Consider the following 11,619-nt stretch of genomic DNA (forward strand, 5'->3'; position numbering starts at 1 on the left):
GCCTAAATCTGATGCAGGCAGCTACAGGAAGCCAGTGGAGGGAGCGTAGCAATGGGGTGGTGTGGGAGAACTTAGGAAGGTTGAAAACCAGTCGTACAGCTGCATTCTGGATCAGTTGCAGAGGTCGAATGGCACTCAGAGGCAGACCTACCAGGAGCGAGTTGCAGTAGTCCAGTCTTGAAAGGGACTGAACAAGCACCTGTGTGGCCTGTTTGGGAAAAAAATGGACGAATCCTTCTGATGTTATAAAGGAGAAATCATCATGAGCGTGTCAGATTAGCAATGTGAGAGGAAAAGGACAGTTGATTTTCCATGGTTACACCAATATTGCGTGCAGTAACCGAAGGCAAGATCAGAGAATTGTCCAGGGAGATCGCAAGATCCTGACATGGGGATGAATCACCTGGTATGAACAGCATTTCAGTTTTGCTGCTGTTAAGTTTCAGCTGATGAGCTGTCATCCATGATGAGATGTCTGCCAGACATGCTGATACCTGAGCAGAAACATGAGTGTCTGAGGGAGGGAAGGAGAGGATGAGTTTGGCGTCATCCGCATAGCAGTGGTATGAAAACCCATGTAAGGATGTGATCGCACCAAGAGATCGAGTATAGAGGAAGAACAGAAGAGGAACAATCACTGAGCCTTGTGGGACACCAGTGGAGAGTCTGCGGAGAGCAGATGTGGATCCCCTCCATGTCACCTGATATGACCGACCTTCCAGGTAGGAAGCAAACCATTGCAATGCTGCACCATGAATTTCTAGACTCATGAGGGTGGACAAGAGAGTCTTATGGTTCACTGTGTCAAATGCTACTGAAAGGCCAAGGAGGATGAGGACTAAAGACAGTTTGGCTGATCTAGCAGCATGTAGTTTTTCAGTAACGGCCAAAAGGGCAGTCTCTGTGAAGTGTGCCAGTTTGATACAATACAACAATTTGAAGAGTGACAAGCCACAAAATTCTTAACTGTTTTATATTCCACTCAGTTCTGTAAAATATGCACATATTGTCATTACTCAAATTGTATATATTGTATTTTCTACCTACTGCAAGAAACGGTATGTACAGTATTGGAACAGCAAGGCCAATTTTGTTTTTGCTATACACTGAAGACATTTGGGTTTGAGATCAAAAGATGACTATGAGATGATCAGCATTCATTTCCTGATATTTACATCTAGATGTGTTGAACAACTTAGAACATGGCACCTTTGGTGGCAGACCACCCAATTTTTAGTCTTAACATAAATTAACGCAAATAACACTTAATATTTGGTTGCATATCCCTTGCTTGCAATAAATGCATCAAGCCAAACTGTAATGACATCACCAAACTGTTGCGTTTTCTTTTGTGATGTTCTTCCAGGCTTGTACCACAGCTTCTTTCAGTTGTTGTTTCATTTGAGAGGTTTCTCCCTTCAGTCTCCTCAACAGTACTGCTACCGTGCTTGACCAGTGAGCTTGTATGTTTGGGGTCATGAGCAGATCCTTTCTATCTCCACCCTTTGGCCTTTCCATCACTTCGGTAGAGGTTAATCTAGAACTTTTTGGCTAATCTCTGTATTTCTTTGCAAATTCTAATCTGGCCTTCTGATTCTTAGTGCTGATGAGTAGTTTGCCTCTTGTGATTTGACCTCTATATATCTGTTTTTTAGTACACCAGTGGCTTCTTTCTTTTTTTCTTTTTTTTTTTTGACTGCTGAAGGTTTTATGTGGAACTCTAGAGGATTGCCCTATTAGAGAGGGTCCCATTGAAGTGAAGCAAACTATCCAACATGCACTTGAAGAAGCTCACTTTTTTTTCTGAGTGTACACAATATGGTGATTTTAACATATTAAATAGACTGGGAAAGTGTAATTGTGAATAGAAGGTCATATTTCTGTGTAGTATAAGTGCAGCATTCCAGCAGAGAGAGTATAATGCTAGTGTAAAATTTAAAAAATTCCACAAAGGTGTCTGGGTCATTGAGATGGTATGCAGTGCACATTGTAGTGGCAACACGCCAGAACCCAGAGCAATTCCATTTCACCAATCAACTACATTTTACCTTGGCGAAATAACACTGCCTACCGAAAGACGCAGGTCTATTCAGTCACATGGTTTATAGGAAACTTAAAATTAGTTGTTTGGTCCTAAACTCACGTGCATGTGTATCAAACCACTAATCAGACTGGGAAAGTCAGGAACATATACAGACAAAAAGACCAGGGCTTCTGAAACTATGATCCATGAAACGCCAATTAGATACAGTCTGGTCCGGGCAAAAATCCCTATGACATAGATCATCTGCTGTGATTCCCTTGGTATCATCGTGATGCAAATGTTAGGGGAAATTCTGGTTTGATAAGAAACACAACATATTATATGTTAACATAACAGATTATAAAATATTATGTTTCTTAAAACTTTTAGCAGCTTTGCTCTTACCCAAGTTGAATTAGGGGAGAAAAAGGCTGCTATATAAGAAGTTACTGGCATCACCACTAATTCAGGAAATGGCTAGTACACCATACCATGACTAATTAGGTTATATGCTAACATATTTTGAGGTCTTCTATAGTACTGATATCCTAAATTCATCTGGTTGCTTTAAAGATTGGATCATTTCTGTGTCAACAGATTCATATCAATAGGTTTTATAATTAAAGCAATGCAGTGATTATAACTTAGTGTTGGACATTTTATTGTTGCCAACACAGACATACTCCAAGCAAAATATGCCACAATACAGCATTCTGCAGTTTACTGAGAGCTGAATTCTGACACTAGAGTGACATCTTTTGGTCACAGGAAGAACTTAAAGAGCTAAGATCTCAAAGACTGCTTAGTTACTAATGCTGAGGGAAAGGTGTTGTAGCCTACATAGAATCACTCTTGTTATTAGGTACTCTAGTGGCAAATGCATGGTATGTCTAAGGCCTTCCATTTCAAATTTATTTAAATTGAAATATTGTAGGTATTGTCCATTGCAACGCTTTGATGCACATCTGACTTTTAAAATTTAATTTAGAAAGGACATTGACTTACACCGACTATGAATGGACAGTCAAAAAACACTGCTTCCTAGAATCAATGTTAGTCAGCAGAGTTCATCCATATTAATAGTTAGCTAACCCTTGATCTGTTAAATAACTGGACTTGACTCCAGTTGTCATTACACAACCTTGTCCTTTAAAATCCATAGAAAATGTGCTCAACTCCATCCCTTAAAATCTATGACATTAAAACCACAATATGTTGCCAAATCTACACAATATTTCTGGGGACACACTACATAAAACAGTCTTTATTCAAGGTACAACATCCATCCATTTTCTGTACCACTTATCCTACACAGGGTCACAGGGAACCTGGAGCCTATCCCAGGGGACTCGAGGCACAAAGTCGGGGACAGCCAACCCATCGCAGAACACAATCACACATACACACCACAGACAATTTAGAGATGCCAATCAGCATACAATGTATGTCTTTGGACTTGGGGAGGAACCGGAGTGCCTGGAGGAAACCCTGAGGAGAGCATGCAAGCTCCATGCACACAGGTTGGAGGCAGGAATGAAGCCCCCAACCCTGAAGGTGTGAGGCAAAGGAGCCAACCACTAAGCCACTATACACCCCAAGGTGCAACAATATCATAATAATTTGTTCAGTGCCCAGGCCTCCATTAGCTTAGCTCATGCTGTTAAAAACACTAATGTTGTTGCTTAGTCACATTAGCAAACCTAATGAGCTAGATTCCAAGCACACTTAGCTTATTTATCGACACACCATTTTCAGCTTCATTATCAGAATTAGCTAACCTAGCTAGCTAGCTAGCTAGCTAGCCAGCCTAAAAATACCACAAAGACACATTTATACTAGACACACTAACTCTTTAGCACCGTTGTGCACATCCAGCAACATCCAAGCTATCCTGCAGTCTCAGGTCACAGTCAGAACAGCACATGAGCTATATTTCAATTTATATTTCAATTATTTTTATTTTTTGATGATTTAGCTATTACCAGTTGGCCAAATATATGGGTGGGGGGATTAGGTAACAGATTAAGGGGATGAAATTTAAATGCAGTTTGCTCCAGTTTTTCAGGGCAGTTGAGAATCATAATGCTACAGACGCAATGAGGCACATTTACCTAATGACTGCACATGTTCTAGTACACAAATGAATAACTCATAAACTTGAATGTAACATATAATATATCTATCAAATAAATAGACAAATAAGATCTGTAAATGCAAAACTGTTGAATGAAATAATTGGAATTGTATAATGAATCATGCAATAAAGCTTACAAAACTGGGGTTTAAAGATACATTTGACTGAGGAGGTGAGCCTTTTGTATCTTTGGTTAAAATGAACATAACTAGAGAAACATAATTAAGGGTAAATAGGATGTTAAGGACCACTGGTGTACCTTTCATGTACATTATTATTATTATTAGTAGTAGTAGTAGTAGTAATAGCAGTAGTAGTATTTTGTCAGTGCTTTTACCAATATCATAAGTGAAACTGAACGACTTGGCAAATCTCACTGTGACCGTTTAAATTCTAATGGAATGGTCACTACAACATCTCTGGGAAGATAATTTCATCATCCAGTGGTGAGGATTGTCAACAACTGTAATGTTGTGTAGGAACAAGTAACTTTAGCTAGCACAGAACACAGAAGCGAACAAGTTCCTAGCCCCACGACCACATCATTTGGAGGCATATTCATTATTTAGATGCATAACACTGGATTTCTTAAGTTTTTTTATCAGCTAAAGTTAACGCTAATGAGTTCTTATGAAGGCGTACTTGATAAGATGTAGTCTAAGGTTATGTTAGCTACAACTGTTTTGTTTACGACAGTTCTAGCTTGCTAGGTGACAAACAGTGTTGCTGGGGAATCGATGGGGATTCTAATCAGATCAGCCATAAAAATATAGAGTTAGCCACATTGTGTAATTTTCTATGGAAGCTGATTAGTACATTGCCCCTCCAGTAAGGTCACTGGGTCTAACCTGGCCACCCCACTGTGAAAGCTCTGGCTACGCCCCAATATTCAAACATTTCTATTATTTGCCTTTTGGAGAACAAACATGGAAATTTCAATTGTGTAATATATAAATGAGAACCTAATTTTTTGTGGACTTCTTTTTAATCACATGTATTTTTAGGTTACTTTTAACACTTTTAAACGAGTTTAATTAGTTTCTGCTGTGTCTTGTTACCGCGGTGCATTCTGGGAGTTGTCCAATGATTCAAGATGGCGGCGAGCAGGAGACTGCACAAGGTAGAATCTCTTTATTTCCCTGTTTTTTTGTTTTTATATCGCTTTTGTGGTCGACGGCCGAATGAGGATTTTTTTTTAAAAATCGATTATTACTGGAACTGAATGAGTAATCAGTTCATCCACATTCGTTTGTGGTTAAGTTTCGTTTAAAGTTAGACGGTAGCTAGGTCCGAAACAGCCTACTACTATACTACATAGTGTGTAAAGAATAGTACGCAAGCAGCGGCGGTGTAACGTTTTGACATACTATTTAGTACGGTAGTATGCGGTTTAGGCTGTAGCCGGCGAGTCTCGGTTAGCTTTATTACAGAAGCCGGGTTTTGTGGGTGAAAATAGACAGCACCGCCTCATTGTTAACTAAATAAATGTCTTTTTTTTTTTTTTTTTGTTAGATTGATCAAGAAATGGTGTGAAAGCTTAATAATAAGGGTATTCAATAATTTGGTCAAATAAAAGTTATGTCTCGGGTATGGCGTGCTAGTTGGCCGAGAGCTATTTTGTGGAAAGGAAAAAACAAAAACGGGTCATTATGACTTGCTTAAGCTAACCGTAACATTTAGCGCTCTAAAATGGTGTCTGCTGGTCGTTTTATTAACATAAAGATGTTGGATGTGACGACTAGCCGTCAGAATAAACAGAAGTAACGTTAGACTAGCTGTGGCTATTAACCTAAAACGCCAGTGTAGATTGCTAGCTAGATAACTGACTGTGTTGGTTGTTAAGGTAATAGAATGAGTGCCTTTACTGACAGACTGCCCCCCCCCCCCCCCCCTTTTTTTTTTCCTTTTTTTCCCCTCTTCTAGTTAGACATTTGTATATTCATAGCCTTTAGCACGCTAGTTAGTAAGGCCCTGAAGAAACGAAACTGTAAGTAGATTTTATTTCAAGAGCATCCAAGAGCACAGATCAGTTTCTCTACGTCAGCTAGTCGGATGCCTGAAAGCTGTCTAGCCTGTGTGTTTACTATACATCTCAGTAATGAGTGGCATATTTGACTTAAGCCTTTCCTTATAGATTAGATGACTATCAAAGCATTCATATGTACCATCATGCTTTCAGTGATTAACACACTGACACATAGTGAGCAATGCCCTAAAGTGCACTTGTAAGGAGGACGCTTCCTCATCTGATAAACATGGTGACTGCTCAATTCTTCTTCATATCTTTGTTAACAGACAGGGAAATTTCTAATCATAAGATTTCCCATGTGGGAGCATAACTATTTACGGGCAGCTCATTCAATACTGAAAAGTGCTTTGATGTATTTATGGGTTTACTGATGGTATGTATGACTTGCGTATGTGCTAGTGGATCAAACTGAGATGCGTCATCAATGTGTCATTAAATTCAGTCCGTTTCTTGGAAACCGGTTGATCCTGGGTTTGTTTTTTTTTTAATTATTTAAAAAAAAATAAAATAAAAACTTGAGCCTCAGATTCCTGTTCTTGGCTGACGGGTGGAACCTGATGTAGTCTTCTTCTGTTGTAGCACAACCACCTCATAGTTCAGCATATTGTGTGTTCTGAGATGCTTTTCTGCTCACCTCGGTTGTAAAGAGTGATTATTTGATTATTTACCGTAGCTTTCCTGTCACCTTGAACCGGTCTGGCCATTCTCCTCTGACCTCTCTCATCAGTGAGGCATTTCCGCCTGCAAATGCCACACTGTAGAGACTGTTGTGTGTGAAAATCCCAGGAGATCAGCTGTTTCTGAAATGCTCAACCCAACCCGTCTGGCACCAACAATTATGCCATGGTCAAATTCACTGGGATCACTCATTTTCCCCATTTTAATGTTCGATATGAATGTTAACTGACCTGTATCTGAATGATTTTATGCATTGTGCTGCTGACAAGTGATTTGCTGATTGAATTGCATCACTGTAGGTGTACAGGTGTTCCTATTAAAGTTGGCAATGAGTGTGTGTAATCTTAAAAACGTAAATAATACAAGCTCTCAGATTGTTGATTTCTTAAACAAGGACATATTGCCTTCTAGTACTATAATGAAGCCTGCTTGAACCTTGATCCTACGTCCTTCAGTATATAACCTGGAAAACTATCAATTTTAGGGACATATTACTTTTGAAGTATACTCAGAGAAATCAAGCGGACATGATCGGTTCCCATGAACATTTAAATGTGTCACTTTGAAGTGAGCAAGGAAATCTCCTTTTCCAAATACATTTGCCATTCTTTTTTTTTTTTTTTTAACCTTTTGTTTTTTTTTTGTTTTTTTGTTTTTTTTGGCCTTGTTTTCTTTTCTTGTGCCCGTTCCTTTTGTCGTTAAAAAGAGCTAAGACGTGAGAAAAGGAAGTAAGGAAAGGAAACATGAAAGTACAGCTGAAAAAATGGGAAGCACCCATTGCTCCAGATAGCACAATGTTCAGAGATTGACTCATTAAGGGCAAGCTTGAATGTTGAAAATTCAAGAGCACGTCATATTGAAACACCTGTGTTTTTATACGTTTTGACAGGAGCTTGAAGAAATTCGCAAATCCGGAATGAAAAACTTCCGGAACATTCAAGTCGATGAATCGAATATACTGACATGGCAAGGCCTTATTGTTCCAGTAAGTCCCTTTTTCTTTTCTGCTTTAACAAAATGCATTGTTTCATTTTGTTTTTCATTTGAAAGGTCATTGTCTGCTGCTGTATGCATGCCTACAGTCTCATAAAAGGTGGTTGTGTAATCTGACAGTATCTTTACGAAAGTTTCACTTTTAGTTTGAGTGTTTCTCTGATGGCATATGCAGAGTTTATAATGGTGCAGTTTTTTTAAAAATCAAATTCACCCTTCTTTAGGACAACCCTCCATATGACAAAGGGGCATTCAGGATCGAGATCATTTTCCCTGCAGAATACCCTTTCAAACCCCCAAAGATCACGTTCAAGACGAAGATCTACCACCCCAACATTGACGAGAAAGGGCAGGTCTGTCTGCCTGTAATTAGCGCAGAGAACTGGAAACCAGCCACCAAAACCGACCAAGGTAAGTGAAGCTACACAACACTGAACATCATACATCATTCTGAACAACAGAACATGGTTCTGTTTTTGCAAGCCAGTCATGTATTTTATTGTATTAAAGTGTAAAAAAAAAATTGGTATTTCTTGTTAAATATTTACCATGAAACTTTTTGTCCATTTCCCCCATATACTGACAAATAAGTCATTTGAATGCTGCAATTTTTTTCTGTTTTTCTAACAAAACAGAAGAAATGCATTAATTGGTTTCAAGGTTAAGGTATAATAAAGCAGGATCAGACAGCACTTCTGCTTCCTGTTAATTTTGCATTGTGCTTCGATCAACTAGATGAAACTCGTATATAAGTAAAAATGTTCCTAAGTTTATTCATTGAGTTTTGCGGGCTCCGTGTCCGAATGTGCACGTCTGGTTATGTGTTTTGAAATACAGAGTGTCATTTGCATTGTGTGCGAGATCTTGAATCTCGACTGCAATCATTTAAACTATAGTGCCTACCTGGGGTAAAACTAATCCAGCACAAATAGGGTTTTACAAGTGAAGCAGAATACAATTAAAGCTGTAATATTGAGGCCTGTGAACTTTGACCCTTCCCTTCTGTTGTGTAGAATTTAACTGCCGAGTGATCGGTAACAGGATATAAAGCCTGTTTTTTTTACAAAGTGAGATTACAGCATGCAAAAATGAAGAGCCAGCTTAATAGCTTTATAACTGTACTTTCTCAGGAGTTAATCTTTAACCCACTTTTAGCTAGTTGCATAATTTGATCTTTCAACCCTGAGTGATTAGTGATGAGATGCTGTATTTTGTAATTTCCGAAAAATAATAATCCCAGAGAAAGTTATCTTCTGAATTTGGCAAAACATAGAGCTCCATCAGTGATACTAGTCTTGCTTGAACTGACTTCATGGACCTCGTACTAATAATGTAGTAGACACACTCATGCGTGTCGTAATTGTTAATGAGTGTCATGAATGTTTTGTAATGAGGGCTGGGTAATAAGACAAAATATTGTATCGAGGTTCTCTAAGGCATTTCTACGATACATGATGTGCATCTCAATAGATAGGTTCATGAACAATTTTCCAACAATACAATAGTGTTACATTAAAAAGAAAAACTTGTTAAATTATCCTTTATTTAACATCTACAGAAATAATATTTAATACTGAAAAGGACAGAAAAATAAATCTTATATATAAATTTAAAAGATTAAGTGCAATAGTTTAACATCCCGTCAATATCACTATGTTCATGATTATTATTTTTATTATTCATGATATTCATAATATCTGGGAAAGTATATTGTACTGTGAAATCCCTTACAAATTTACATTCTAGTTTTTCCTCTAATAAGGAATAATAATTAAGGAATTTAGAAATGTTATAAATTCCTAAATAAATAAGGTGCTTAGGAATTTTAAATAATTGATGCCTTTTCATGTGGTATGCCTAAATTTGTGTTTTTGCTTTTTGTTTGTTTTGGGTTTCTCCCCCCCCCCAGTTATTCAGTCACTCATCGCACTTGTGAACGACCCACAGCCAGAACATCCCCTGAGGGCTGACTTAGCAGAAGAATACTCAAAGGACCGTAAAAAATTCTTTAAGAACGCAGAAGAGTTTACAAAGAAACACGGTGAAAAGCGGCCAGTGGACTAATGACACCTGACAAGTGTGTAGCCCCACTCCTTCAAAACATGAGTCCTCCTCTACACGCTCCTCTTTCCTCCCTTTCCTCACTTTCTTCCTTCTTCTCTTTCTCACTACACGTATCTTTCTAGTCGAGCTGGAGAATCGCACCGCCGCTGCAGCCTCCGTCATAAAGCGGGACTCCGTGTGGATCCATCACCAGTGTCTCTCCCTGGTGTTAGCTTGAAGCCTTTAGGAAAATTCTGGATTTGGTCGTTTTTGTTTGTTTTTTTTGTTTTTTGTTTTTTTTAAATATAAAGTTTGTTAAGGAAAAGTGGTCAAGAAATTGTAACATGGTATCTCAGTACTGAGTGCTGTGTGATGCTGTTCGAAGTGAAATGATCTTTGCATCAATATGCACTTCTTTAATATCTTTAATCTGGAGTAAAGTTTAACAGTTTATTCGAAAATAATTCTAAAGAAATGTTAAATGTAATTTATCTTGTGTAATATTTTGTTGTATCCAATTCATACATTTATGTTCTATGATTTCCAAAAAAAAAAAAAAAACAAACCCCAAAATGTTTGTGATGTTTAAGCCAATGAACGAGGTGACAGAGGTTACACAGCTTGATCCTGGAGGAGTGTGTTGGTAATTTTTCATCTGATCTTTTTATTTTCACTTATTGAGTTGCACTGTGTTCTGTGGAACGGCGTCCTATCTGCTCCTAACACGCCATAGATTTGCAGATGCACTGATTAATCAACAACAATGAAATCTAGACATTGATATTGTTATCATATACTTTTTCCACACGTGAAGAAAGGAAGGAATACAATTCTTGTGAATCAAAGTTTTATGGTGATGTCTAATTTTAAAACCACGATTTATTTTAAATATTTCACAGAGAGATCTTGTGTTTTGTTCATTATTTGGGTGTAGGGTATATATATTTAAAAAAAAAAAAAGGAAAGGGTGCCTCCAGACTGAGAGCATTTATTTTTGTTTATTCAGAATAAAGATTAGTCGGCACCTCTTTAGAATCGTATTGACATTATCAGCCTGTTGGGATTCATCTCTCCTTTCATATTTCTTGCCAAGATACTGTATATTACACTCAGTAGTGAAGTAAATGTTGATGACGAGGTGTGCTTTGGCACTTTTTTATTCATAAAGGCCTATGAGGAAAAATATTGGTAATTGGTGATGTGTATGGAAATATAGTCTCTTGTCCCTTTAAGTCACTTTACCCACTTCATACAGTAAGTAATATCAGATATTAAGATATCCATACATTCTTTCTTTTACAGCCACTATATATTTTGTGTGTGGAAATAGAATAAACTGGCACAGTCATGGGAATGACGTTATATACTCAAGTAGCGGCTGACTCTGATTGGTCACTCTGAGTGTGCTGACTCTCTGATTGGTCACTGGTTTCCTAATAAATCCAGCTAACTAACAAGACTGACTGTGTGGGATTCTCCAGTGCAAAAAAAAAAAAAATCACCCTGAAATATTGAAACCTCAGATATGCTGTCAATTCATACACCTTATAATAGAAGAAATAATTCAGACATTTATATACACATAGAAAAGACTATTGGCATTAAACTGCATCACTATTTTTTTAAAGTATGATTAAGTGCATCATGTGCTTTCCGTGGAATCCCATTAGATGGCAGCATTGACAGAAACATTGGGATTGCAAACCAAACCACAGATTA

The 11,619-nt window shown here is 37.9% G+C and overlaps 1 protein-coding gene across 2 annotated transcripts; it reads left to right on the forward strand.

Moving 5' to 3' along the window:
* Positions 1–5,176: 5,176 nt before the first annotated feature.
* Positions 5,177–11,359, forward strand: ube2l3b (ubiquitin-conjugating enzyme E2L 3b). Of its 2 annotated transcripts, XM_053229103.1 has the most exons (5): positions 5,177–5,277; positions 7,754–7,849; positions 8,082–8,268; positions 9,767–9,934; positions 10,044–11,359. In XM_053229103.1, exons 1-4 carry the CDS (start codon positions 5,251–5,253, stop codon positions 9,919–9,921), a joined length of 465 nt encoding a protein of 154 aa, XP_053085078.1. In that variant the 5' UTR covers positions 5,177–5,250; the 3' UTR covers positions 9,922–9,934; positions 10,044–11,359. The 2 variants fall into 2 exon arrangements, with proteins under 2 accessions (XP_053085078.1, XP_026787401.1); XM_026931600.3 differs by having other exon boundaries at positions 9,767–11,359.
* The last annotated feature ends 260 nt before the right edge of the window (positions 11,360–11,619 follow it).

Source organism: Pangasianodon hypophthalmus, chromosome 24 (genome assembly GCF_027358585.1).
Source record: "Pangasianodon hypophthalmus isolate fPanHyp1 chromosome 24, fPanHyp1.pri, whole genome shotgun sequence".
In the NCBI taxonomy this organism is placed as follows: Eukaryota; Metazoa; Chordata; class Actinopteri; order Siluriformes; family Pangasiidae; genus Pangasianodon; species Pangasianodon hypophthalmus.